Below are 27,970 nucleotides of genomic sequence, written 5' to 3'. Positions count from 1 at the left end.
GAGCAGGTGCTTTGGTTATTCACATGTTCAAGTGGTTATACATGGAATGGTCCACATACCAGCTCAATCATTTCAAAGTTAGAATTATATCTAAACACAATTATTTAAAAATACATCTTTTTTAAAACACATACAAAATAAAACCTCTTAAATCCTCAGCAATGAGATATAATTGTTCCTCCTTATGTTTTTTTATGTAGGTAGGGATAGATAGAAATAATCTCAAAAGCACATTATTCATTCATTTAGCTCTTTATTCAGAACTAACAATGAATCATTTTGTTAAAAAACAAGTCTTTATCAATTATACTCTGCGGGTCCATTATATAAGTAAACATACATACAAATTAAATAAGGGTTAGTTCAGGTGAAAAAATAACAGCTGTAAGAACTGATAATATCAAAACATTTCAACAACAAATGACAATGAAATACTTCTGAATGTGTTGAAACCATAGTGATAGCTGCAAATGCACCAACATGAATATTAAAGTATTTCTCATAGAGATCACAAGGGTGCAATATATTTTAAATTACATGCAATAATATTGGCCAACAATGTAAAGACCTACCATAAAAAAGTATCTTATCTCAGTGTACATCCATTATGACTTAATTACATCACCACTTCAGATATGTCACAGCCCTTTATGACATTACATGTAAAAATATAATAGTGACATGTTATAATATTATCCAGCAGTTATGATCAGCTGCTAAAAGTGTTACAATTTTAGTGTACTTTAGTGATTATGTCTATTTTTAATAATATCTTATAAAATCTATCATAAAAATGTGAGTTGAAAGCACAATGCAAAACTTAATGTGTGAAGTGTAGCGTTAAAAAAGTATATACACATTGGGAGGAGCATTTTTCTTCAAAAATAACTTCATTAATGTGGATTGGTGCAGTTTAAAAATGTTGCAAAAATATATATTCTGAAAGCATAACTGTATAATAGGAGAAAAACATTCAGATTTTCAAAGATCACTTGACGTTGCAGATCTTTACAGAGGTTCCAACTCCGAAGCCTGGGAAGAGGGGCTCGACAAAAGTGGTCTCAAACCTGTGCAGGAGGGTCATGGTGTTGCCTATGCTGTAAAAGGCCAGCACCCCCGCACTGTGGTCCAGGTACACGCCTATCCTGGGGGAGTGGGGGCCGCTGACGGCTTTGTCCACGCGGTTGTGCCAGGCGGAGTAGCCGGTGTCGGAGCACAGCAGGCTCCAGGACTTGTCGTTGTAGCCCAGCAGACACAGGGAGCCTTTTCCCTTCCTGCTGATGCTCTTGTAGGCCACCCCGATGGAGAACTCCCCGCTCCACTCGATCTCCCAGTAGAAGCGCCCCCCCGCCAGGGCCTCGCGGCACAGCACCTGGGCGAAGCTGTCGAACCTCTCCGGGTTGTCCCCGTACGGCTGCAGGTCCCTGGTGCGGAGGACTTTCCTGCTGTTTTCAGACACGTACAGCTCCTTGTAGGCTGTGACCGCGTCCAGTTTCAGCTGGCAGAAGTCTGGAGGAGAAAAATCCACACAGCTCTGTATTATTTATCTGCTAACTGAAGTGTGTTTTCAGTTTGGATGATGATGAGAAACTACAGGCAAATGCACTGGAAATGTACTGGGCCATTTTGAGATTTTGGGAAGTTTTGCTGCCATTTTCTTTCAGACTAGTGAAAAGAAAACATCAAAAATACACAATAAGGTGTTTATTTTACCAACATTGTCTATTTCAAATCCACCCAAATTTGCATATTTAAACATATCATTTTAATAATATTGTAATACAAAAAATAATTGTCTTGAAACTGCGGAAGTTTCATGGGGATATCTGTCGAATAAACTCTTTCACCCCGTTCACCTGTATCTTGCAAAATAGATGGAATTATAAACGTTTATATAAAAAAATGTTTAAGGCCCATTTCACAATCTCTATTTCCGTTACATGCAATAAACTTTTATTTCTATATATATTCTGATGGTATTTACACAAGGGTTTTTACATATATCATTCACAGCCTGATTTATATCACATTTTATTGCTAAAAATATGGCATAAATGATGGCTGCTGGCAGTATTTTCTGATTTATGAGGTGAGAGAAAGAAATATCTAAAACCTTTGTCCGTTATACGGGAAGTTAACAAAAGAAATCAGCTCATATTTAATAAGATGATGTCTGCTATGCATATTCAAACATACCATTTCAGAAAACTTGTAATACAAATAAAAGATGGGCTGAATGTAAGTTATTAACCGTGGAATTTTAATGGTGTTGTATTTGAGTAAATACGATATTTTTACCCTTTTTCAGCAGATACTTACATTTCACAAAGTCAGCTCTGCCTCTCGGCTCTGGAGGAGTGTTGTCCACCACTTCTTTGCCTGAAAATGGAGCAGCACAGGTCAGCTTGAACTGAACACACCCACACATGCCTTTCATTCTCTTGTTTTTTTGCAGTGTTTTCAACTAAAGGCTCTATGATGCAATCACTTAGTGGTTTTCCTTCAACAACCACATTGTTAACCTCAACAATAATTAACTTTCCGCATGCTTATATTGCTATAGGACGTGACAGCACTCACCTCTGCTCCTTCTGTCCAATGTCCGACTTTCTGTAGTGTACACTGGAACCTCATTCACTGTAAGAGAGACAACATTTATTTTAAGTAAATTCAGTCATTTGTGTGTTTTTTGGCCGTCATGTAAACATTTTGCGTGACTGCTGCTAAGGTCTCACCTGACTTGGAGATCTTGAGCAGCTCCTCTCGGCCAAACTCCTCCAGGCGGTCCTTGATCTCAGCCACAGCTTTCCTCACAGCGCCGAAGGAGAAGTCGGGGTTCACCGTCACTTTGGGAATATAGCCGTCATCAGTGGGGGTGCACAGGTAGTTGAAGTTCTGATGGGACAAAATAAGTAAGTGTCACATGGCGAGGAATTAACATGAACTATTTAAGGAACCAGATTGAGTAGAGTAAATATATATTTTCACATGGAACATGGATTTAAAGCTTTTAAAACCAGTGGTAGAGGAAATAAATGTAGACTTGAAGGTCTAGATGCAATTGAAATATCAAGACGCACAATCCACAGTCAACCCCTATAAAGAAACAGTGACTTTAAAAGAAAAATACTGTTTTTTGAAGATTAAAATTGAACTGTTTGAGTATAATAAAAAAGAATCATACTAGTCGATGCAGAAAAATGGCTCCAGTGACTCTTATATTATTATATCACTAGATTATTATTCATCCATTAAAGTAAAAGCAGGATTGTACTCTTTTGAGATGTTTTGTATAGAACTGCAACAATTAAATATTTTGTTATGGATTAATCTGCTGTTTATATTGTTGATTGAATAGTTTGAGTTAAAATAATTCGGCAAATTGTGAGCAATGCCATCACTAATTTATTTAAGTGTATTTGAGTCTAAAAATGACTAATTAATAAAGCTATCAAATTATTTGTAAGAGTCACATTTTTCCTCTGAATTGTAGAGAAACAGAAGAAGAAAGTAATTAAAAGAAAAACTCAAGTAAAGTACAAGTACCTCAAATGTTTTACTTAGGTACAGTACTCAAGTCACTGTAATTAGTTACACTCCACCTCAAATGAATTAGTTACACTCCACCTCTGATTGAAACTCTCATCACTTTTAGAGCCAGTCAATTTTTTTAAATGCATGCAAATTCTATTCACAATGAGTCTGCTTTTAACGCCTCTTGAATCACTTGCTTAGGAATGTCAACGTCAAATAAATATGACTAAGCATGACATCATACTGTCATTGTAATCATAGACAGCCTGTGTAAAGTAAGCTGTCAAATTAAAAGCTACACCCAAATACCAATTACTTGAGTGTTCTTGATATTGTTTGGTTTAAAATCGCTCTTTAGCCGCATGTTACCTGCAGAAAGTGGATGTGGTCGTCGGTGCTGTACAGCTGCTTGAGGCCGGCCTCCTTTTTCTTCAGCTCATCGATCTCCTGTTCCAGTCTCTCGATCAAAGCCTCGGACTGGTTGAAAGCGGCCTTCTCGTTGATACCGATCAGCTTGCTGACCTCTGACCTCATCCTCTCGATGGAGCGGATCATGTCCTCGAACATCTTCTGGCTGTCCACCATGGCTCTCTGGGCCGAGTTCTGGAGACAAGGCTCGAAGTGTCAGCGTTTTACCGAAGACACATCCATGGAGAACATCTTATAGCAAAAATGTGATGTTTGATTCAACATTTATTCCTTACCTTCAGTGATTCGACAGCAGTCTTCAGTTCCTCCAGCTCCTTCACCCTCTCCTGGCATTTTTGTCTAATCTCAGCTTGGGAGACTCCCAAAAGTTTCTGCAGAGAAAAAGGCACATTACACACCCATCTATTTCACTCTTTTGTTCAGAGTGCACTCCCATGCTGACTGGCTGTACCGGCTTCCTTTAATTTACTATGCAAAGTTGATCATAAAAGTCGCATTAAAGCAGATTTATAAGAGGTAGTGGATATCATGCTGTTTTATTGTATGAGACATAAAGCCCCATATTTGTTGGTTGGGTGAAAACATTCTTTCTCATGGAGGCATATCTGGGGAGGCCCTGTCTAATAAACCGCGCTCAAAGAAATCTTCTTAATACGAAAGGCTTTTATCTCAGAGGGAGATGGGGGGGGGGGGGGGGGGGGGGGGGGGGGATCTGTAATGGAATTCTGTCCACGTCAGGAATGTGAATCTACCGCTGCCCGACTTTTAAAGAGATGTTTCAAGGTGCACGTAGCACTGACATGCAGAATAGAGGGCTTCTAATTCAGCTTTTACTCGAGCCCACCAACCCATTCTTCAAGATAAGCTTGAGGAATGTGGGGAATCTAGGAGGGAGGGGGGTGAACATAAGAGGGGGGAGGGGAGAGAGCGGGAGTGAGATGTGTGGGACTCAGGTTGTAAATCTTTGGATGAGAGAAACCAGACTCCCAATGTAGAGAAGAAAACGGCAAGATGAATTATTACTCATCCTGTCCTAAAAAATCCTTTAACCCATATTCTCCCATAAAACGCTCGTAAATCACTGATGTGTAAAAACTAGAGTTGCTCTGAATGATTTTTACGACAGTATCTGTTGCCACTCTTATCTACTATCTACTCATCCTTTTTACAGCGATGTGATTGGTGAGTCATTTGAAAGTGCGTGGCCGTGGTTGGTGGATCGTGAGGTGTTGAAGGCCTTGACTCCCTGACATTCCAGTTTCACTGCAGACCCCCTCCCACAGGTGGGAACCAACGCAGCCGAGAGGGAAGTTTCTGTGTATCTCTCCCACAACTGGAACACTACATTTTCTCTAGAAAAAGGGAGCTTTCAGAGGCGATAACCGTTAGACCCTCCCACGGCTTCAACACAGCTAATGGGAGAGCTGGATTTTGTTTTGGCGGTGAGAGACAGAGTGCCAGTTTCAGCTGATAGTGTTGCTGAAATGGGTCAAAGTACAACCGGCAGGATATGGGAAAAACACCATGTTTGCTTTAACTCAAGATATTCACTATAAAATTAAATGTATCACGCATGTTCTTCTTTTTAATCTGTCTGTAAATGATATTATGTTTGGACTAGGAGGCGTGTGGTTTCTCTCATGTACTGAATACACTTATCTTTCTGACATGAAATCACACTTGCATTCCCTTAGAAGCTCATTTAAATTCTGAGCCTTTTAGTCAATAAAAAGGATCCATTTAAAGTGATTTCTTACCTGCTTCTCCCCCCTCTCCGCCTCAGCAGAGACAATGTCATGGCCCTTGTGTTCACTGACAGTGCAGATAGCACAGATACACATCTGGTCTGTTCGACAAAAGAGCTCCAGGGACTTCTGGTGCTGCGGGCAGATCTTCCTGTCCAGGTTTCCGAGCTCATCCACCAGCTTGTGCCTTTTGAAAGTGGCTGACTCGTAGTGGGGCTTCAGGTGTTTCTCGCAGTAGGACGCCAGACAGTTGAGACAGGACTTCACAGCCTTTAATTTCTTCCCGGAGCAGAAGTCACAGGGCACGTCGTTTTGTCCTGCGTACTGGTTCCCCGGGGTCATGTTGAGGTTGAGGTTCAGCCCGCTCTTCTTGATCTTCTCTGCCACCATGCTCAGAGTGGCGTTGGGCCGCAGCACTGGCCTCTGGGTGAATGTGATATTACACTGAGGGCAAATGTAAATCCCTGTGTAGTCAGCCTCATTCCAGTAGCCGCTGATGCAGTCCATACAGAAACTGTGGCCGCAGGGGATAGCCACAGGGTCCCGCAGCAGGTTCACACACAGGGAGCAGCTGAAGTAATCTTGAGACGTCTGGTCAGCCATTGTGAGAGTCTCAAAACAGTCAGACCTGTGGAAACAGACAGGAGCAGATAGAGAATCCGTCGAGTGTGCCTGGGAGCCCGCCCTCAAGACTGTGGTACAGCCTTGCCAGAGACAGGACCTACTTGTATTTCTGAATTCCAGAGGTTATTGATTGAAAGCAGGCAAGGCCCTCCCCTTGTGCTGTGAGTATATCGAGCCCTGCCCAGTTTAGATAAGCAGGTTGAGCAAGGACGGAGAGGGAGAGAGGGCTGGCAGGCAGGAGAGAGAGCACAGAGTGAAAGAAGGAGAATGAATGAAATGTAAAAAAGCTCTCAAAGTGACGACCAATGTGCCAGAAAAGCTTCCCATTCCATTCTCCTCGCAGCTTCCTTTATGCTCTAATTTCTCATGTGGCTCATCCGCGGGTGAGTGGTGCGCACACTCCTCGGCAGCTGTATTTCCACCTATTGTTGTCAGACAGAATCGCCATTGTCCTAAACCGGTTATAGTCCGACAAACATAAATGAAGCCCAAAGTACTGTAGGAATTTCAGGGACCACCCAGTAAACAAACAGAGACACACTGCTGAGCTCAACAGAGTTTCAAAGTAGTTTCAAACACCAACGATAACATGTTAAGAGTTTAACTTGGAGGTTTGTGTAGGAGCAGCTAGTGTTCAGTGTTGTAGTATTTACACTGTGGCCTGTCAGACCAGCCGGGTTACTTTTGAAAAGTCAATGTGTAACTGTAGATGTGTGTGCAGCAGAAAGGAAACGGAAATGCATGAGTGCACGTGCACATGCAGAACATTCCTGTCAGCTCCAGGTGTGTTGTTGCAATGCAGGCTTTACATATTAGTTTTTTGTGCTTCATCATAGTTATAATGCATGTTTTAATTCCTAAAAATATCCCTCTGATAGTGAAGCTAGGGGGAAACATTGCAGACGTCTCACTCTGTGTCAGAAAGTGTCCGCTAAAATCGTAGCTTCTCATTAGCATTTCAATTAGGCCAAGTCTATTGGTTTCAACAATACTGATACCTCGTTAGCACTATTAACATTACATGAAATGTCATTTGTTAGACGCTTTTATCCAAAGCGACTTACATACATTCAATACTGTGGACAATCCCCACAGGAACAATTTGGGGTGAAGTGTCTTGCCCAGGGACACAACAACATGCTGACTGCAGTGGGACTCGAACTTGCTACGCCCTGATTCAAAGTCCAGCACTCTATCTACTGAGCCACAGCCGCCCCGGCACTATCTTTCTGTTCAAAACTAGAGTCCATATTGTAAAAGGAAGTTCTTAGCAAAAAAGTATGTTAAGTTAAGGTTGTAAAAAGTAGACTACATGGCTGCACCTTCAATTCATATCTAGCCTTACGTCATACAGCAGGCAGTTTCACCTCGCCATATTTGGTCAGGTTTCTGATAAGCCAGTTTTTCCTTCCTTCCTCCAGAGTGAAGGGAGCGCTCTCTGCTTACAGATTAACTACCTGTGAGAGGCCATATCCTCTACAAATGGACTAAACTCTGAGTATTGTTTCAGTTTTATTCTAGAGTTTCTAACAGACGATAGCCAAAGCTTTTGCAAAGGACACATGTCCAAAAACGTCTAATACTTTCAGAAAGTCAACAACCACACAATAGTAATTTAAAACCATTGAAATATTCTGTAGAATTTTACATATTTTGAATAATTGACTATTATTTGTATTGTTCTGTGTTATAGTTTGAACTATTATATAGAAATACAAAACTTACACTTATCCAAATGAATGCTACACTACAGAGCTATAGCGTTTTTTTTTTAATTGATCAACAAACACACTATTTATAACCTTCAATTATTTAAAATGTAAATGTAGTTGATCTTAAAAAATATTTTGCTCTCTGTATTTACCGGTTGTATAGAATTAAAGAATTCTAATATGAATTTTTGGTAATGTTAAAGAACAATGGTTAGGGTTAATATAAAGAATAAATCAAAACTTGAAAAATAGTTCTCACAAGGAATGTGTAATTCAATGCAAAAAAATAATACACTGAGGTACAATTATTTTTGTACAAAGTAGCAGTGTTTGGGATTTTTGCAAACCTATTAATGAAAAAGTTGCATTTTACAATATCCTATGTAAAAAAAGGTAGTTCATATTTCTGTTTTCCAACTACTACTACCAGTACACCACCACTACTATTAATACTACATCATGCTGTGTTATGTTTATGTTACAAAGCACTCTTATACGATTTAATAACAATATGAAACAGAGGCCTGTCTGTTACCAGTGCCAGTGTTTTTTGATGAAGTCATCTCAGTCCACGTTCAAGGTGAAAGGTCAGCCTCCGTACTGCAGGGCAGCGCGGGACAACACAAATGGGTATTTGATTAAAGGAAACAAGGCCTCATTTCACCGCAAGTGAGTAATAAAAACAGGAAGTAACAATATTCAAACATGTTCTGCGAAAACAGTGAAGAGTGGTTGATGCTGGTGGATACACAACGGTGAGGAGTACTGACACAGATTCAGACTGAATGGGAAGGCTGCACACCACTAGTCTGCATTGTTGATGTCATGACAACCTCAGCCAGGAGACAAGCAAAACCAGCACATGTTGAATCGATATCAGTCACATTCAAGGCCAGACGCTTTTCTTTGTTTATCTAACTTTGTCTATTTGCATTGATACATTTCTCCTAAATTATCCAAGCAATACATATAACAAAATGAAGCAATACTTTAACATTTGCGTAGGTTTATATTTCTGTTAGTTATGTATTTTTTGTTGTTGTTGTTGTAAACGACAATGTTTGCTTTGCATATTATCCATTGCCATTTCAGGAACATTCTTACACAAAAGAATGATTGTCCTAATGCAAGAAATCACAGTTTTCTTCATAAAAACTGGACTTTAACTGAAAAATAAGAATAGCTAAATGTAAATTGGACTTTAAGTACACAATATCATGCTTATATTGTGTGTGATAACATTCTATAAATTAATTAAAATATATATGTTTTGAAAAGATTAGTTTAACCCTCTGAGACCCACATAGGACATTTCCGTTTTTGTATGTTTGTGTTTTGCCTTATAAATTGTCCTTTCTTTACAGTATAATCAAGTTTTACACATCCCAGAAATCAGCACAACCTCAGCTAATGATATATGATTTAATTTCTTTTAAAACGGAGCTTGAATGTTCTACTTATTTCATTAAAAAGAACTGCTAACCATAACATTGAAAAAAACATTCAACACAGACAATTGCACACATTTATTATCATTGTATCAGAAGTGATTAGAAGATTCTAACTTCTTCTGTTCATTAGTTATCAGTCCATGGGCGTTTTTTTGCAAGGAATTGTCTTTTTTTTGGTCAAGACTACAGATTATATATAGAATGTGTAGTTCCTGTCCACAATCACACATGGCATGCTGAGCAGATTCGTCTGAATTTTCATCAACATCGTCACCTTGAAAAATCAGCTCCAAAGCCTAAGCTGTAGTAAACTTCCTTGCCATACCTCAGTTTACTTTCAAAACACTAAAAGAACGTATTCCAACTTTTATTTTGTTTTCGCGCACGGCTCTCGTTTCAGTTGGTTTCAGTACACAAAACAACGGAACTGACTCTGAATCAGACTCCGATTGGCTGTGACTGCATCCACTCACAGTGTCCGATTCAGAAACGTGACTCTTACACTATTTACGTCACAAACAAAGATGGTGGATGAGAATAGACCTATAAAACAGACAGAAAAGGATAAGCAATGCGCCAGAATCAAGGTGAGACGATCCGCATCTTTACAACTTTATGCACATTCGTTTCACCGAAATAAGTAAAGGAAAAACACGACATGTCTCAGGCTCAAACAGCTGAGAAGTTATGACGCTTTGAACACAACGTGATATTTGGGCCCGTGGGTCTCAGAGGGTTAAGCTAAAAGCTATTTTATGTGTCTGGCACTCATTACATAAGGTAATTTGTCAAACTGAAACTTCCAAATGAGGTCAGAGCGTAACTTTGCAGTTAAGTTCAGGAAAAGCATGTTTGTGTTATACAACGCATTCTTTATGTTTGTATGCATGCTTTATCTTGTGTTTTATGAGGCCTGCTTTAAGGTGGGCCACAGCTCTGACAAATGTTCATTTGATTGTTTGCTCTCAGAAGCCTGGAACCAAATCTTATGCAAATGAAATTATCAGTAGGTGTGGAGAAACCTTGGGTGCTCGCTGGCTCAAATATCAAGGTTAAACTTAATAAGTGTAGTCCAACATGTTGTTTTATCCATAACATTTCAATATTTTTGTTTTATAGAATCAAAGTCCATCTCCAGGCTTAAAATAGGGTTAAAGGTTGGAATGGAAATTATGATTATCAAATAATTTAATGCTATTATGTTGTATAAATAATCATTTTCTTCAAGCCTTTCATGTCAAAAGATAGTAGATCAATGTAATTGAGAGATCATCCTTCAGGTAGATGACCAGTCACAAGGTGCCATGTGACCACCAGTGGGTGACCATTGATCTGATCATGGGTCTATTGTCCTTTTTAAAGGGTCATGGGTCAGGTATCATGACTAAGCATTGGAACTGAATAAAAGCAGACTCTTCAGTTTGAGTAGAGACATTGCTTTCTGAATGCTATGTGCCAATTTAGCTAAATATTATTAAAGACTCAACTCTTTGACCAGTTCATTTCAAGAATTTCCACAACAAGGTTGGTAGAAGAAACATAAAATAAAAAATAAAAAGTCCATTATTTTCATCACAACAACATGTCTGCACTGAAGCCCCCTGTCTGTGGAATGTTTGGTCAAATAAGATGCTACATTAAGTGTAGTGTGTCAGCTGTAGTTACTGTTGTTGATGGACAACAGACCCCATAATACCTGGCACTGGGCTCGGGCCCTGCTGGCTCTAACACAATGGAATCTTTTAAGCAGGCTTGCTCGGCCCTCCTGTTATCTGCCCTATCAAGTGTAGTTGCATTCCTATCTCCATTTCAACAGCCCTGAAACTCAATTTTGACCAGGAGGTGTGTTCACTGTAAGGTGAAATACAGAGGAATGTATTTTGTTCAGAAGAGCAAACATTCTTTGTTTGAAGAGTTGGTTTCAAAGAACAATCTGCTTTTTTAGATGAAACAACAGTTGAGTTTGTGCCATTAAAGTATAGTTCCAGTGTTGACTTACAAAAATGGAAGGTGTCCAGTCAAACAGGAAACAAATTGTGGCAATGAAATGGAAAGCAAAACAGATTTCATAAAAATAAAGTGGTTACAGGTGAGGTAAAGAGAGGAAGTTTCACCTGAATTTAACAAACAAAATAGTTTGTTTGGCTTCACTAATTTACATGCTTTTCACTTAGATTCACCCTTTTTTAGTGATGGAAACATTATTCAAATATTATAAAAGCATTTCTCCATGTTTTGCTTGAGCCAGTCTCCTGCTTGAAAATGTATAAAGTATTCATGGCCTATATTGTCATACATTTTTTTTGTCATCACTCAATGCAAATACTTGAGTCCCATGATCACACATTTCAGTCATTCTCATTGCATTCTGTAACCGATGAAGCAATTCACTGTGTCCTTTTTTGCCCCGCCCTTGTTTGACTGGTTTCGGCTTAACCCGTTTGTCCGCCCTCTCTGTTTACTCTATATAACCAGCTCCCGTAGTCCCTGTGAACTCACTTTGCCACTGTGCTGACACCAGCCACTGACTGTCACTGCATTAGAAGGAACAGAACTACATCGTCTCCATGTCAGCCGAACAGGAAGACTGCCACCTCTGTAAGGAGTACCTCAGGGACCCCGTGTCCATCCCATGTGGCCACATCTTCTGCGCCGTGTGCCTGAAGACCTACTGGGACCATGCCGACCACACGGGCTCGTACATGTGCCCGCAGTGCAGGGTCACCTACAACAAGAGGCCCACCCCGAGACGCATGGGAGGCTCTCGCCAATCCACCATCCAACGCAACAGCGAGCCCTTCCCACCTCCCCCTCCGTCCCCTGACTACAACTACGCGGGACCCCAGGATGTAGGTTGTGACATCTGCATTGGAAAGAAGCACAAAGCCATCAAGACCTGCCTGATGTGTCTGGCCTCGTACTGCGAGAAGCATCTGAAGCCCCACTACGAGTCAAACACTTTCAAAAGGCACAAGCTGGTGGATGAGATCGGCCACCTGGACAGGCAGATCTGTCCGCAGCATCAGAAGGGACTGGAGCTGTTCTGTCGCACTGACCAGATGTGCATCTGTGTGCTGTGTACAGTGAAGGAGCACAAAGGTCACGACATGGTGTCTGCGGAGCAGGAGAGGGCGGAGGAGCAGGTACTGTTTACTTTATTTAAAGCTACAACACTGGGAAATATAAGAATGCTAAAATGTGCTTTAATCAACATAACAATTATTGTTTCATATATGCATTGGTAGTATGTTAAATGTAATTCTTTACTTGAGTTCAAATTCAAAGTACTTTACTCAAGTATTTGAATTTTATGCAACGGTATACTTATTGTTGTCTTTTACCTCACTAGATTTGTCTGACAGCAACGTTTTAAATCCAACGTAAATGCAGCAGTAATATTAATCAAAGCACAAATAACTTTTTACTGCACAATCATAACTTTTACTTTTAAAACGTTGGGTTAAATTTGCAAATAAAACTGAAATACTTTGCCTTAAGTAAGGTGTGAATGCAGGACTTTTACTTGTATTGGAGTATTTTCAGTGTGTCATAGTACTAAATATAGATGTGTATATTTCTATTAATAGTGACACATGTACCTATTATAGTTTGATGCACTAGTGTGGTAGTTATAGCAAAAGTGGAAGGTAAAGCATGACTCAGCAGCTTAAAAATCGATGAAACAAGCACTTTGTGAGACCCACCCATATGAAAATAATGGTCACAAGTTGTTATAACAATATAAACGTTTTAAAAATAAATTCAAGGATTTTGTCATTTTGATTTGTGGAATTGCTGTCATCACCAAAAACAATGTCTGTTGTTTTTGTCATAGCAACGGCTGGGCGCCACCCAGGCAGAGATCCAGGAGAAGATTCATGACCGACTCAAGCAGATGGAGGAACTGAAACAAGCTGTGGACACACTCAAGGTTTGTGCCACCATCAACCATTATATAAAACCAGACTAACCACTTGACATTGAATGGAAAGTTAATTCACTACAGACACAACCACATTCCTTGGTGTAGTAGCGATGACGGCTTCTAAGTGCGCTTGCCAAACCAGTGTGACTACATGGTGATTTATGGCATATGTGTCTGTTTTCTGTACAGAGCTCCGCCCACACAGCACTGCAGGAATGTGAGAAGATGTTTGCCGACATGATACGCTCCATTGAAAGGATGCAGCAAGAGATGATGAAGCTGATCTCATCCAACAAGAGAGCAGCGCTCAGCAACGCAGAGGGCCACGTGGAGCGTCTGAGCCATGAGATCTCTGATCTGAAGAGGAGGGACAACGAGATCACCCAGCTGTCCCGCACCGAGGACCACATCCACTTCATCCAGGTAACTGACAACAGGTCCACAGATAAATCAAATACATTGAGTACCATTAGGGACAGATTACTGAATCGGCCTACTGGGCTCAAGCAAAGGCAAGATGACTACAAGGGGATGTATACAGACCAAAAAAAGTAGAAAGATTACCAAAAAGAGATGCACAATGAACAAAAAAGAGAAGCATAATGCTCCCAAATATGTCTGTTTGGATCTGTGAATGTCTCATAATCTCTCTTTGAGTACTACCTTTGCATTAAGGACGGATGATGGCACAATATCTCCACCCATCCATCCAGCAATTATTTTAACATCCAGAACAGGGGGGCTATCCCATAAGACCACCAGTCAATACAAAGGCTAAAAGACAGACAAACTTGACATCATCACAAATATTTTATCTAATACACTCTAAGGTATACTGCATGGTGCAAAATGAACAATAAAGTAGTAGAAAACATGTTTTAGGTACCAGTTTTCCTTACATTCCATTTGATCCCTTATTAGAGCTTCCACATGCTGATAGCCCAGACGGAGGCGGAGGAGCTGCCTACAGTGAGCGTCAACCCCTACTTCACCTTCGGCCCGGTCACTAAGGCCGTCTCTGAGATGAAACAGCACCTGAACGAATTCAGCAACGAGGAACTGGTTAAAGTGGCCAAAGCAGGTGAGTTAAAACACACAGAAAAAACGTACATTGATTGAAATATCTTCAATTCTCTGAACATCTTATGAACATATTACCTCTGTTATCATGCTCTAATTATTATTATTTCTTTTTTTTCAGTTAACAAAATGACCTTCTGCCAACTGGAGGATTCCAAAAAGAAACAGGCAAAATCAATCAAAAGTAAGTTGGCCATTTAAGAAAATAATTTGCCTGTTGATTTTATGTGGACAACATATTATTGTGGTGATACTAAGGGTATTTATTACTTTTAATCCCATAGGAGATCCTGTAATTCATTATTATGATATGCTTTTGTACAGTTTCTGACTTATAAAACCATTTCTCACTATTTTTAACAAAGTTTCTCATTGTAATGACTTACGGGATCTTTTATTTTCAACACATTGGATTCTATAGCCAGCAGAGCTTTGGTGTTTAGAAATATATTGACCCAAATTTAAAGCATTTTAAAAGAGACAGTTAGATAGATTGACAATTCCGACTTTCCTCAATAGGGCTTTGTGCAGTCGTGTTTGATGTTATTCAGTGGAGGGTAACCTGAGGTCACTCAGTAGCCACATAGTTAAATGTTTACTTTGATTAGGATGTCAAACTGCCAGCGGGTTTCCACAAACCTTCTCTTCTGAAATAGAATTTGGTTGAGTTTCACTTCAGATCTGCTTAATTGATAAAGACAGGACTGGATTATTATACCAATAATATCAAAACCACCACCACCACCACTGGGATAGAACATCTATTGTATTGTTGAATAATATGACGTAATAGAAAGTAATGTAGATAAGTAAAGTAAACACACCCTTCAATTCAAAGCCTAGTAATCCATTATGTCGCTATCACCATTTTCTAATATGATACAAATATTTGTTTTCCCAGGTGAAGAAGCCACCGCCGTACAAGTGTACAAGTCTGTGCCAATGCAGGAACCTCAGCACAGGGACGACTTCATGAGATGTGAGTCTTATTTTCGCTGACTTTTCTCTGCAGTGACACAGATCACTGCTCTCACTTCCATTTCAGTGCATGATGCAAATTAAATCCTGATGAGGTTCTCTGCCAGACCCTGTGGTTGACCACAAATCTGTATGTCCCACAGTGTTGACAGAGACTGGGATTGACTCATTAACAACTATATCAGATTTGCAGTTAAAGTGCTCCCTCCTTCCTTAAACTGAGTTAATAAAACACTGATTAACTAATTTAACTAACCAGACAGATACGAACAAAACAATTGGAGTAATTCTTCTTATATTATAACCAAATACCTAATATCATAAGAATTTGAAGTGGTACTGTTATTTTTAACTAAAACAAAACTGCATAGTCTTTGAGGATGCATTAAAAAAGGAGTTCAAAGGTGGTGGGTCTCGCCTTTTAGTAAATGGCCTTCTGTTTGTGGTCAAACTCACGAACAGTGTTGATACTCTGGCATTCCAGATAATAGGCCGGGAGATAATAGGCCGGCCAGATCTAGGAGGGGCCCCCGCATGTCCCACCAACTGTGATCCGCAGAGGTGGAGATAAACAGCCAGCAGGTGACATCCAACACCTGTCATTATTATTATTATCTGATTTCTGTCTCCAGTCAAAGGGTCTCCCATTTTGCCTTTAAATCATGTAATAGCAAAAGTTAGTTCAAAATGTAAAATAACTAGAAATCTAAATTTCTGGCAGCTTGTCGTGCAAGCAGGATCGGTGCTGCTGTAAATAGGCTTCGTCATCAATTTGAATTTGTAAAGTAGAAGTGTAACAAAATATCAATACTATTGCGTTAAACACTATTATGTTTTGTGTTACTGTATTGATTATCATAAGCACTGTGTTGATCAATAACCAATAGTTGATAATAACAAATATGTCTGCCAGCACTGACACTTTTCTAAGTGGTATAAGTATATAGGCAGATATGAATTCTTCCTCTATCCTTTGTTCATATTGCACAAAAAGTGTGCTCTAATGCTGGATGTTACAGGGACTGTAATAAATGCAAATACAAATCCCACTGTGGCAATAGCATAAAAAACACATTATTTTTATAAAGTACACTTCTTTTACTCAGATTTGCATATGGCAGCGTTTTCTTTATAATATGATGGCTTTTCTCAAATAAGATTGAAAGAATTCTCAATATATCGCAAAGTAAAGCAATATATCACATTATATTGAACCCCATGCCCTGTATCATGAAATGTCTCTTATTGCCAGATTCTTGTCGATACACAGCCCTAAGTTAATGTTCATTTATCTTCCCAGATGCCTGCCAGCTGACTCTGGACACGAACACGGCCTACAGACAGCTCCACTTGTCCCGAACGAACAGGAAAGCCGTCCTCAAGAGAGACCCCCAAACCTACGGTGATCACCCCGCCAGGTTCGACTCCCTGCCCCAGGTCCTGTGTAAGGAGAATCTCTCTGGAGGACAGTACTACTGGGAGGTTGACTGGAGTGGAGAGGGGGCCGCCATCGGGGTCACCTACAAAGGCATCAAGCGGACGGGCTACGGAGACAACTCCCGCATCGGCTACAACCGCAAGTCCTGGAGTCTGTTCTGCTCTGATGCCAGCTACTCCGCCCGCCACAGCAAAGACCAGATAGAGATCAACGCCCCCTACTCATCCCGTATAGGGGTGTTCCTCGACCACGAAGGCGGTACCCTCGCTTTCTACGGAGTGGGGGAAACCATGTCTCTCATCCACCGCTTCAAGGCCTCCTTTGCCGAGCCTGTCTTCCCAGGCTTCTGGGTTTGGTACGAGTCAGGCATTACCCTCATCCAGTAGGGATTCAATACACTTCCTATGATTAATGTACAACAGTGATTCAGTGTGTAGGTATAGATTACAAAACCAGTACTACTTTGTGATGATATGTTATAATTATTTTACAAGATTGGATTTTTTTTTTTTTTTTACTATGTGTTGTGTATCAGGGTTCTTGATGCTTGTGACTTTTCTGCAAATCAACATGTTTGAGGATCAGATGTATAAAGTGAATGCATTTAAATTATCGTTTGAAATATTGAATGATGTACTTGATTGAAACATGTCACAAGATAATTTATGAAGATGTTGTACTTATTTTGCTCAATAAACATTTTATATCGAGCATAAATGGGGAAGTCTTTGTTGCATTTTTACTTCTATTGTCACTCAATCAATACCTCTCAAACTGCTTCCTGAGCGCAAAAAATAAGAAGCTTGAAATAAGAGAACTGTTATTATTTCTTAGTTTTGTCCAGGTTAAATCTTCTAGGGTTTCATGGGCTATAAATATCACATCTACCATGCTCTAAGAGTCTAAAAAAAGGCTCATGTTTCTAAGATCACCAATGTTTAAAAGTCAGATGTTTATGATATGATTAAAGGCAAAATTCAACGTTTTTTAAAGTAGTTTATATGCTTTATTTTTCAAAGTCAGTGTGGTATTGGACTGGGAAGTGAAGCTGCTATCAATGCTCTCTTGGAATCCACTTCTTTGACAAAAACAGTTATTTTACCTTCCAGAACACTGAGGTTGCTGTTCTACTGCTGACTCCTTTGGTTAGTTTTTTTTATTGTGTGACTTTGGCTTTTAAAGAAGGTAAGTTGGGATTCACCGTTGTCTCATAATAAAACAAACAAACTAACCGAGTAAGGCAGGGGGAAAATAGCAACATCTGCAAGGTACAATTACTGTTTTTGTCAAATAAGTATGGTGGCTTTGACAAGAGAATAGAAAGCAGCTTCAGTACCCTGTCAGAAAGGGGTGTTTAAAGGCAAGATAAAGCACTCAAAATACTCTTAATATTACATACACCTAAACCAACATGTTTTGCCTTTTGTTTATGTGGCTAACATGCTGGTACTTATATATGTTTCTCCAAACTGATTGTGTGCTGACTGTCCTTGACTATAGGAAATACACTGACTATGGACAAGTACCTCCTAACCCCACTTCAAAAAATCCACTCTATCCCTTTAATGCTTTGTCTGTGTAGAGCAGTGTTGGTTTTGCGGAGGTCTGAGAGGCAGAAGAGATTTGCAAAGGAGTAGGTGAGGTGTGACTGAGAGTCTCCTGACTTTACAGATAGATGAGCATCATCTGGGAAGCAGTTTAAAATGTTTTGTGGCAGTCTCACTTTTACGATTGTTATCATTGAAAGCATAGATTCAGGCAGATAAAGTATAATTGATGTGACAAATAAGCTTTTTTTCTTTAGGAAAATAGCTGTAAAAGTGTCTAGGTTCCAGTCAATCATTGTAATAGATAACTATATGCAAGTGGCCATGTTTCTTTTCACTAAATCTTAACGGCTTGTAATGGTACATCAGCCTGATAAGACTGTATTGTCATTTTGTTTTCATTGGCACAATTTTAGCAGTGTCAAACTATAATAATGAAAAAACATGTTTATCGTTTGGACTTGCATTTTGTCAGTTCTATCTGATCATTTTAATCAACTTCTCCTTTGGTTTTAACTTCTCTACAACAATCAACGCCAGGAAACGTCACAACTGTTGACAATGGCAAACTAAATGTGTTGTCTCGGTTCCAGTTCTCTGTAATGTTCAGTATCCTGAGATTAGATTGTGGAATCCTAAAACTGCAGCCTTAAGGGAACGTTTTTGATGATACAGGGAGAGGATATGAAAAGCTCCTCCAGAAACCTTGAGGTTAAAGTCAGCGGGTGACTTTCTCCTTTGTTCAGTGGAATGGTATCTCTGATTCATATGTTTTCTGGAAAAAACCTAATCCCACAATTTCTATGAGCAAGCGGAGAAATGTGCAGTACAAGAATAAGGGATTGTGCAATTTAGGTAAATATTGATGTTGATAGAAAAATCTATTAATCCCAACTCCACAAACCACATAAAAATTTTCATTTTTAGTGCAGATACATATGCACTCTCAAAATCTAAAATATTGCCATTGTGTATTATTAATATTTCTACTGAAATGCTTAATTAACTGACATCAAACATTGATTGATTAACTAAATACATATTTTGAGCAATTATATGTGACAATTTGCTAAATTTGGCTGTTGCAGCTAATCTGCAAAGACATTTTTAAACGACTTAAATTAATTGTGAGGCTTGCTACCTCTAGTGGAGAAATTTAGCTTATACAGTGCTCACCAATGCTGTCTTCATGGGCACCTGTTCACCTCACTCTGGAAAAGCTTCTGTGTAAGAAGATGATTCACTGTTGGAGATAGAAAACATTATATAACAGTGATAGTATAGGCCTAGCAAACAGGTCTCGTTGAGTAAACAGTAGGCTTACTGGTTCCGTTTACCTATGGTTTAAAAGTTCAAACACAGAAACTATTATGGCATTGTCTACTCCCTGAACAAATATACCTTCCTACGCTTAGTTCTTTTTTTAAACTTCAAACATCATGTAAAGTGATTGCACACTTGTCATTTTGCACCACCAAGAGTTAAAAGACATTTTGAATGTAAATTAGTCAACAACGTGATAACATGAATGTTTGTTAAGTTTTTAGACACAACTTGTTTTTAAATGGCAAACATGATGCAGGGAAGCGAAATAAATACAACAAAATAAGTTAAATACAAGTAAAATAGATAAAATACTTAACCTTTTTTTCCGTACACCAGGTAGGGACACGAGGCACGAAAGTCATTGACACGAGGTATAATCGCTTAAATAACGCTAGGCTAAAATTCAAACTTAGATAAACGGGCAGTCATTCCTCCAGCCACTCCCTATTTAATACACCTGTAACTTTATAAACGTATTTCAATTTTGCATCAAATCATTAGGCCACCCTGTCTGTAGAGGGCAGTCAATCTCAAAACGTACATAGAAAAAGAAAGGCTTGTTTCTCGTCGGACACACTTACCCTGCGCACCATTGGAAAGAAGCGCCGCATTCTCACATTTTCGCAAGTGTGGCTGCACAGGTGAGTTACAATCATAACATAATTGTAATACATTATTATTAACTTTTCAAATCATAATACTGTTGAACTCTTACTATGATACAATCCCTTGCTATTCGCCTTCTAATCAAATCTTTGTAAGGTAACGTGAGTTGCTGAAGACAGCAAATCGTTTAATGGAGCTAGCTAATTTGCTAACATAACATTAGCTAGCGTTAAATACTTTGCTTCGTTCTCGCTGAGGAGAAGATAGTAGGTAACATTTGTGGCTTCTGCATATCATCTAAACAATCTCATGTTGCTGATGACTGAGATGTGTGTTTTGGCAAAACGACAAACATGACAAATGAAAAGCCAAAGCAACATGGCTAACGCTCTCATACACGTTTGTGTTGTGGCATGCGTTACAACTGTCACTATGACAACCGACTGGACAAGACATACTCAGTAGGTACATTGTTATTTTCCAGCTCAGATATTAGTGCGGAGTCTTTATGTGAAACCTGATGCTTCTTCTATGTATTCAGAAAATCCAGGACAGGAGTACTGAACATCTCACACACTGGGCTCCTTGTTAAGAGCGTTGGACAATATACATTCGAGATCTGGATTAGATAATTGAAATATGTATTGACTTTAATTGTTAATTAATTGGCCAGAAATCTAAAACTCTTATTAGATTCTACAGTGCGCAATACCTTTGTTTCATTTGGCATGGCAGCTCGCACACCTCTTGAGGTTTTTTGAGCTTCTTTCAGTCCAGCATCCATGGTATTTCTCTCTGCTCATGAGGAAGATCGCATATTCCTATCTTCCTCTTTAGCTCACTAATATACACACTACACAGTCACAAAGTGATTTTGACTATTTCTTTGTGACTGTGTTGTTATTAGAGTGTACCTCCTAAACTCCATACAACGGTATTTTCCTACTAATAAAAATAATAGTTGAGCGGGAAGAATTATTTTATTCTGAAACTAGTTCTTGTGTTTTTATATTAAAGATATTTTTCTGTCTGCTTATAATCAAATTCAGATGGCGACTACAAAGGTCCCAGAGGTCCGTGACATCACACGGATCGAGAGAATCGGTAAGCATCCACATTCACACTGAAACCCTGACTGTTAAGCTTTAATGGAGACACATTAATGATTGCTTGTGCATATTATGATCAGGTCAGCGTTGATTGAAGTCTTACCCAGCAGCAAATCCCTCTTCCAAATGTGCTTAATATTCATGTGTACATTTCTATCTTATTTTGTGTTCAGGAGCACACTCTCACATCCGTGGCCTTGGTTTGGATGATGCTTTGGAGCCAAGACAGGTAGCGTTCAGTCTTCTTCTTCAGTTGGCATTACAAACCTAAACAGATGTGTACTGTTGTATTTAGAGAATAACTATGTAGACTAGAAGTACTTGGATCCCAAAAATGTGACAGATACAGCTATATTGTAAAAAAGAACGGAAATATATTCAGATGTGCATTAATATTTGTGTGACTTCAACCTTCATATGTTCATGTTCACCTGCAGGTGTCTCAGGGGCTGGTGGGCCAGCTGGCCTCCCGTCGGGCAGCGGGGGTCATCCTGGAGATGATCAAAGATGGCCACATAGCTGGCAGAGCAGTTCTGATCGCTGGCCAACCTGGCACAGGAAAGACTGCCATTGCTATGGGTAAGTGTTACGTTGGAGGCTTTCCAAAACACAACTTCATTTGATCCTCCCCCTGTGGAAGTCATATTGTTGTTGTAAATGGCTAAAGTTATTGTTAAAGCCAGATCTTATTTTCCTGGCCTCGATTTATTTTATATTTTGTATGCAGGCATTGCCCAGTCCCTTGGCCCTGATACACCCTTCACAGCGATGGCCGGCAGTGAGATCTTCTCCCTGGAGATGAGCAAGACCGAGTCACTCAGCCAAGCTTTCAGAAAAGCCATCGGAGTGAGGATCAAGTGAGTGATCAAAAACAATATTTGTATTATGTAATTTTCATTGTTTGAAATGAATCAGTATTCATTGTGTGATTCTTCTACAGAGAGGAGACGGAGATCATTGAAGGAGAGGTGGTGGAGATCCAGATTGATCGACCGGCCACAGGAACGGTAGGCTGCTGACGTGACAACTTCAAGTGCACTCCCGTCTCGCAATGTTCTTTTGATGCCAGAACACACTACGAACCTGTTTCCTCCTGTTATTGACATGCGTCTTAGGCAATTGGATCATAAGTAGATAGAAATAACATCAATACGACAACGAAAATGTATTGGATCACTCAAAGCAGTTGTTGACGTATTTTCCTGTTGCGTCCTGGTCTGGGATGCATCTAACCACATATATTTTGTGGTGTAAACACTTATGCATCCTGATCCATCCTAGTAAAGAAACATTTTGTTCCTCATTTACTCTTTCCGTTTTTTGCTGCTATATACTGCATCACTGCTTTTCAGAGAGAACTTATAATCACTAATGGCATTCCCCCAAAATGCAACTCAACAATATAGCATCCACTGACTTATGCACAATGTTTTAAAAAAAGCCATGAGAGAAATTACAAGTGCATCAAACATATTAGTTGATTGTAATTTCAAATGTTCAAAGTTTTACAGGAAAACAGTACACCATCATCTGTCCTTAAACAATCTTATACACATTAAACTTTCTTTTCCAGGGTGCCAAGGTGGGCAAGCTGACTCTAAAGACTACTGAGATGGAGACAATATACGACTTAGGAAATAAGATGATTGACAGTCTCAGTAAAGAGAAGGTTCAAGCAGGGTGAGTTTATATCTCTTCACACTTCAGGATCACTCAGGGCTCAGGATAAGATGTGTAATCTAAACTGGCTTTCTCTGTTTTATTTTTTTCTCAGAGATGTTATTACAATTGACAAAGCCACTGGAAAAATCAGCAAGCTGGGCCGCTCCTTCACCAGAGCCAGAGACTACGATGCCATGGGAGCTCAGGTATCCTCTATCTGTCACATCAATACAATTCCACCTTCAATGTTTTTTGGACATTAGCCATGTGGTTTCTCAAAATGCATTAGCCTGGGTTTTTAATGTCACCACATTCCTCGTGATTGATTTAATTCGACAGCTTTTCAGAATACATATTCATTGTGTTTGTGTTCTGTAGACCCAGTTTGTACAGTGTCCAGAGGGGGAGCTGCAGAAGAGGAAAGAGGTGGTCCACACGGTGTCCCTGCATGAGATCGACGTCATCAACAGCCGCACACAGGGCTTCCTGGCGCTCTTCTCCGGAGACACCGGAGAGATCAAGGCTGAAGTCCGCGAGCAGATTAACGCCAAAGTGTGTGAGTGGAGGGAAGAGGGCAAGGCCGAGATCATCCCTGGGGTAAGTGCAACTCTCTGTGTGTTTTTGTATCTGCTTTATCTGTGATTGTCCTTGACTAATTGTTCATGTGTCTGGTTCCAGGTGTTATTTATCGATGAGGTGCATATGCTTGACATGGAGTGCTTCTCCTTCCTGAACCGTGCCCTGGAGAGTGACCTGTCCCCGGTTCTCATTATGGCAACCAACAGAGGCATTACTCGGTAATCATTTCTGTCTACATTTTTTTGCATTTTATTATTAAGTTGTATTTTTCATGAGTTGTATAATAAAGCTTTATTTAGCTATTATTTGGCACTCTTTATCAGCACGAAATTCCCCTCAGATCAGATGTTAAGACCTTTTCAGATACATGCAGCATAGCAAGAAAATATAAGATTTTAACAGGTTAAGAGAAAAAAGGAGGTAAAAGGTATGATAATAAAAATAAATAATAAATAAGACACAAGACTAAGTTAATCGATGCACCAATGTAAAACCCTATAAAATGAAGTAAACATATTATGCACAAGAAAAATAATAGTAATAAAAACTTCATAATTCTAATAAAGCTTAAAAATATTAAAAGACCAACTTAAAATGAATTTTTTTTGCAATTAAAACTGTTCAAGTTTATAAATGTGGGATATCATTTTTGGGGGGATTTTTTCATTTCAAACAAATCTTGTATCAGGCTATCGTGTTTCTAAACTGTTAGTAGCTTAGAATTAAATTGAATACGGTACGATTCTGTAAATTATGTTTTATTTTTTCTAAATATGCACTCTGTTATTGCTCTTAGCATCCGTGGCACCAACTACCAGAGCCCTCATGGCATCCCCATCGACCTGCTGGACCGCCTGCTCATCATCGCCACCTCCCCTTATACCGAAAAAGAGACGAAGCAGATCCTCAAGATCCGGTGAGAATCTGAGTTTATCAGCTGTCAGCAAACTATCTTCACTTCTTCTCAGCGTTGTAAATCTGACGCGAACTTGCATGGTTTAATTTCAGGTGTGAGGAGGAGGATGTGGAGCTGAGCGACGAGGCTCACACCGTCCTGACTCGCATCGGCATGGAGACGTCTCTGCGCTACGCCATCCAGCTGATCAGCACTGCTGGACTGGTGTGTCGCAAACGCAAGGTAAGCTCAGTCTGAAGAAGCAGGGCATATTTCTGCAGCTGTGACACAGTGGGGAAAAACTGCTTCCTCATGGGTAGATTATATAACAGCAGTTTAGTCATGAATTTCTGTAGTCTTAGTGTTGATGTCCTCTTTGTTTTTGCTTCTTCAGGGGACAGAAGTCCAGGTGGAGGACATCAAACGGGTTTACTCTCTGTTCCTGGATGAGGCCAGATCCTCTCAGTACATGAAGGAGTATCAGGATTCCTTCCTCTTCAATGAAACACGTGAGTTTGATGTTCATCCTCTTTCTAAATCAGGGGTTTCAGGCTTTTTGTTATAGGGACCCCTTAAAGAATACACACATTTACAATTGAATTACTTTTCATAGTAATAAACAGAAAGATATTTCCATTTGAATCATGTGAATGGCCTATTTTAAACAGAGAACCATTATTATTATTTAAATTGCATTTGGACTCATCTTGACGTCACCGATTCATGACGTGATTTTTCACAATCATATCAGACCATCTAATGAGCAATGCTTGTTTTATTGATACATATAGTCCCCATCTAAACATGAGATATTACATTTACAATTATACAGGATTACTCAAACGGCTCTCTATAGTACTGATGGCCAGTTGTTTCAGAGCAAAGCAGAGAATAGTGATATAAGGAGAATTAAATTATGAAAGAGTTGAACTCTGATCAGCATTTCACCAGTAGGCTAAGCTCTCCCATCATTTAATTTAAAATGAACACATATTAAAGAAGGGGAAACTGCACAATATTCCAATATCTAATGTTCATATTGAATAATCAAAATGTATCTGTCTACATTTCAGAAGCCCCTACCATGGATACCTCATAATGAAGATGACTGCTTTGTTTTCTTACTCTGAAGTTTTTACGTTGTCGATCGTCTCTGCGTTTGGAGTCAATTCAAAACTGGACTTTGCCTAAATTTGAATTCAGCATTGAACTACATTAGGAAAGAATTCAAATGTATAAATTAAATGAATTCCTCTATCTGTTCACCTCTGTTCACCTTTAGTTCTACATTGTTTGAATAAAAAATGTTCACTGAAATTTCTAGTTAATTCTGAATTTGCCACAAATCTGTTCATCGAGGCCTTACGGCAGGAATATGCATTCCTTCAGTGTTTTCTTTTTTTGTTGACTTGTCTTTACATGGTTTATTTTTAAATATTAAACGGGCTTTTCTAAGCACACTTGGATGATTTGTTTTCCTTTTTATCATTCAGTCTGGAACGTTACAAAATATAATTTGTGAGAAAACATTCATTTGATATCATACCACAAATTTCATTTTGAATTTTTTTTATGCGGTCAGCACGACCTTCCTGGATAATGCAAAAGCTTTTATACAAAATAAATCCCAAAATAAGAAATGTCTTTCTATTTCTGATGAATTATTTTTAGTCTCAACACACAAGCAGTATTATGGTGTATTCACACTGAACCCTACACTGATGCTGGTGAGCTCAGTGAATGTTTGAGTGTGTGTTTTAAAGTATGCTCTATTACACCTACCTGTAACCAAACGCAACATTGATATCAATGTCAGGAAGCACAACTCAGGTTAAACCACTAGAGGTCATAACAAACCGTTTTTCAGGCCTTGCTAAGTAACTCTTTAAAATTGCATTTTTGGAGATGGGTGGTGTTGGTTGCCATCTCTTACAAAACCTCTTTAAATATACATAATGGCATAAAACTTTAGTTTTGATACTTGGACAAATTATTTTAAATTCCTGGTTACATTTTGAATTATTTAAATATATCAAGCCAATACAATTTAAGACACATTTCACACCAATTTAAACGGAGAAAAGGCTAACACCACAGATTGAAAATGACAAAACAGCCTAAGAGTGTGCTATAGTTTGAAATTGTTGCCACAAGGTGGAGCCCAAAGATCTCTTTCTACAAACTGTCTTGAGATAAAGGAAGCCCTGAACACGTTCTTCAATGAACAAGTCAAACAGCATTTCTGACAGCCTAAAAATATCTTCCCCTTGCAGCAGAGTTTATTAAAGCCGCCCGTCTGTATGATGGGTGTGAGCGCTTTCTGTAGGTGACTGCAGCTAGTCCACACCTCAATCTCACACCCAGCCTGATACACTGTAAAGGTGTTACCATGCTCTGCCTCTGAAACACACACACACACACACAAATACACACACTCACACTTTCATTCTTTTATCTTTGGATAATCTGATGCTTATTACCACAAGTCCCGACCTTGTTTTTATTCATAATTTGTATAAAGCAGTTGCCTTTTCATTTGAATTGCGAAAAGAAATTCAGAATCAAAATCAGAATTAGGATACTTTATTTATGCTGGAGGCAATTGGGTTTCATGACTCCATTTTAGAATGATTAAATAAAAGATAAGACAAAAATACAATACAAATATTTATTAAAAAAACACAACTTAGTAGTAAAGTAAGTATGGGCAATGAAATGATAGACAAATAAAGAAAAATTGTTATAACATAATCATTTAAAGTAGATTGTCCAATAAAAGATACTGAAAACAAACATATTTATATACACATAAGTAGTTAAAGGAGAATTGTTTAACATGTATTTTACAATATATACAGTGAATCAAAGTTTAATAATATAACTTATTAAAAGAAACGACATAAAAGTGTTCAGAACACTGTATTCTATGACATCTATTCTGAATTCTATTAAACCCGCAGCTGTTCATTCATGGCCTCCAGTCCTCCATTAAGAAGCCTCATCTCTAAAACCAATTAGAGCACATTAATCAATTTTACCTGCATATAGTATGGGTACAGCACAGACGGTTCCCTATGTGGAAATGAATATTTAATGTTTAGTGCTGGTGGGAGAGAGTTCTGCGTGGATTGCATCCCATAAACCCCCCCCCCCCCAGTCCCCCGAGTCTGCAGTTGGCTGCCTACTACCAGAGCATCTGATGGATTCACTGGTTGGATTAAAGCTGGGATAAACTTCCCGAGGGTTCAGTTGTTTGCATGTAAACCAGTGTGTGTGCGCACTTCACATCTATAAATGTACTTTATGTTGTGTTAAAAGAAAAAATGTAAA

At 39.1% G+C, this 27,970-nt stretch overlaps 3 protein-coding genes across 3 annotated transcripts; 2 read left to right on the top strand and 1 right to left on the bottom strand.

The window, feature by feature from the left end:
• Positions 1–236: 236 nt before the first annotated feature.
• ftr82 (finTRIM family, member 82) lies at positions 237–20,218 on the bottom strand. The gene is made up of 9 exons (XM_034115053.1): positions 20,107–20,218; positions 19,640–19,706; positions 5,721–6,336; positions 4,239–4,334; positions 3,904–4,137; positions 2,736–2,895; positions 2,581–2,637; positions 2,320–2,379; positions 237–1,509 (listed from the first exon to the last, which is right to left on the bottom strand). Exons 3-9 carry the CDS (start codon positions 6,309–6,311, stop codon positions 989–991), a joined length of 1,719 nt encoding a protein of 572 aa, XP_033970944.1. The 5' UTR covers positions 6,312–6,336; positions 19,640–19,706; positions 20,107–20,218; the 3' UTR covers positions 237–988.
• ftr83 (finTRIM family, member 83) lies at positions 12,040–17,633 on the top strand. Its single transcript, XM_034115109.1, has 7 exons — positions 12,040–12,638; positions 13,331–13,426; positions 13,610–13,843; positions 14,342–14,501; positions 14,622–14,684; positions 15,402–15,479; positions 16,779–17,633. Exons 1-7 carry the CDS (start codon positions 12,063–12,065, stop codon positions 17,300–17,302), a joined length of 1,731 nt encoding a protein of 576 aa, XP_033971000.1. The 5' UTR covers positions 12,040–12,062; the 3' UTR covers positions 17,303–17,633.
• Positions 20,219–20,318: 100 nt separating the features above from the next.
• ruvbl2 (RuvB-like AAA ATPase 2) lies at positions 20,319–26,106 on the top strand. Its single transcript, XM_034115098.1, has 14 exons — positions 20,319–20,430; positions 21,445–21,499; positions 21,678–21,733; positions 21,942–22,083; positions 22,232–22,361; positions 22,445–22,511; positions 23,078–23,184; positions 23,279–23,372; positions 23,545–23,763; positions 23,845–23,963; positions 24,542–24,661; positions 24,754–24,883; positions 25,035–25,149; positions 25,714–26,106. Exons 2-14 carry the CDS (start codon positions 21,445–21,447, stop codon positions 25,737–25,739), a joined length of 1,380 nt encoding a protein of 459 aa, XP_033970989.1. The 5' UTR covers positions 20,319–20,430; the 3' UTR covers positions 25,740–26,106.
• The last annotated feature ends 1,864 nt before the right edge of the window (positions 26,107–27,970 follow it).

Source organism: Trematomus bernacchii, unplaced genomic scaffold (genome assembly GCF_902827165.1).
Source record: "Trematomus bernacchii unplaced genomic scaffold, fTreBer1.1, whole genome shotgun sequence".
Taxonomy (NCBI): Eukaryota; Metazoa; Chordata; class Actinopteri; order Perciformes; family Nototheniidae; genus Trematomus; species Trematomus bernacchii.
The sequence above is the reverse complement of the archived record's forward strand: the minus strand, read 5'-3'. Positions and strand labels throughout refer to the sequence as shown.

What these genes read in the sequence shown, in the direction of transcription:
- ftr82 (XM_034115053.1), bottom strand. Translation starts at nt 6,311, where the DNA reads ATGGCTGACCAGACGTCTCAAGATTACTTCAGCTGCTCCCTGTGTGTG. An exon ending in ATTGGACAGAAGGAGCAGAG is followed by an intron (nt 2,380 to 2,580) that starts GTGAGTGCTGTC and finishes CTCCATTTTCAG; the next exon opens with GCAAAGAAGTGGTGGACAAC. An exon ending in CAGAGCTGACTTTGTGAAAT is followed by an intron (nt 1,510 to 2,319) that starts GTAAGTATCTGC and finishes TTTCTCCTCCAG; the next exon opens with ACTTCTGCCAGCTGAAACTG.
- ftr83 (XM_034115109.1), top strand. Translation starts at nt 12,063, where the DNA reads ATGTCAGCCGAACAGGAAGACTGCCACCTCTGTAAGGAGTACCTCAGG. An exon ending in ACCACATCCACTTCATCCAG is followed by an intron (nt 13,844 to 14,341) that starts GTAACTGACAAC and finishes ATCCCTTATTAG; the next exon opens with AGCTTCCACATGCTGATAGC. An exon ending in ACAGGCAAAATCAATCAAAA is followed by an intron (nt 14,685 to 15,401) that starts GTAAGTTGGCCA and finishes TTGTTTTCCCAG; the next exon opens with GTGAAGAAGCCACCGCCGTA.
- ruvbl2 (XM_034115098.1), top strand. Translation starts at nt 21,445, where the DNA reads ATGGCGACTACAAAGGTCCCAGAGGTCCGTGACATCACACGGATCGAG. An exon ending in ATCGACCGGCCACAGGAACG is followed by an intron (nt 22,512 to 23,077) that starts GTAGGCTGCTGA and finishes TTTCTTTTCCAG; the next exon opens with GGTGCCAAGGTGGGCAAGCT. An exon ending in ACCAACAGAGGCATTACTCG is followed by an intron (nt 23,964 to 24,541) that starts GTAATCATTTCT and finishes TATTGCTCTTAG; the next exon opens with CATCCGTGGCACCAACTACC.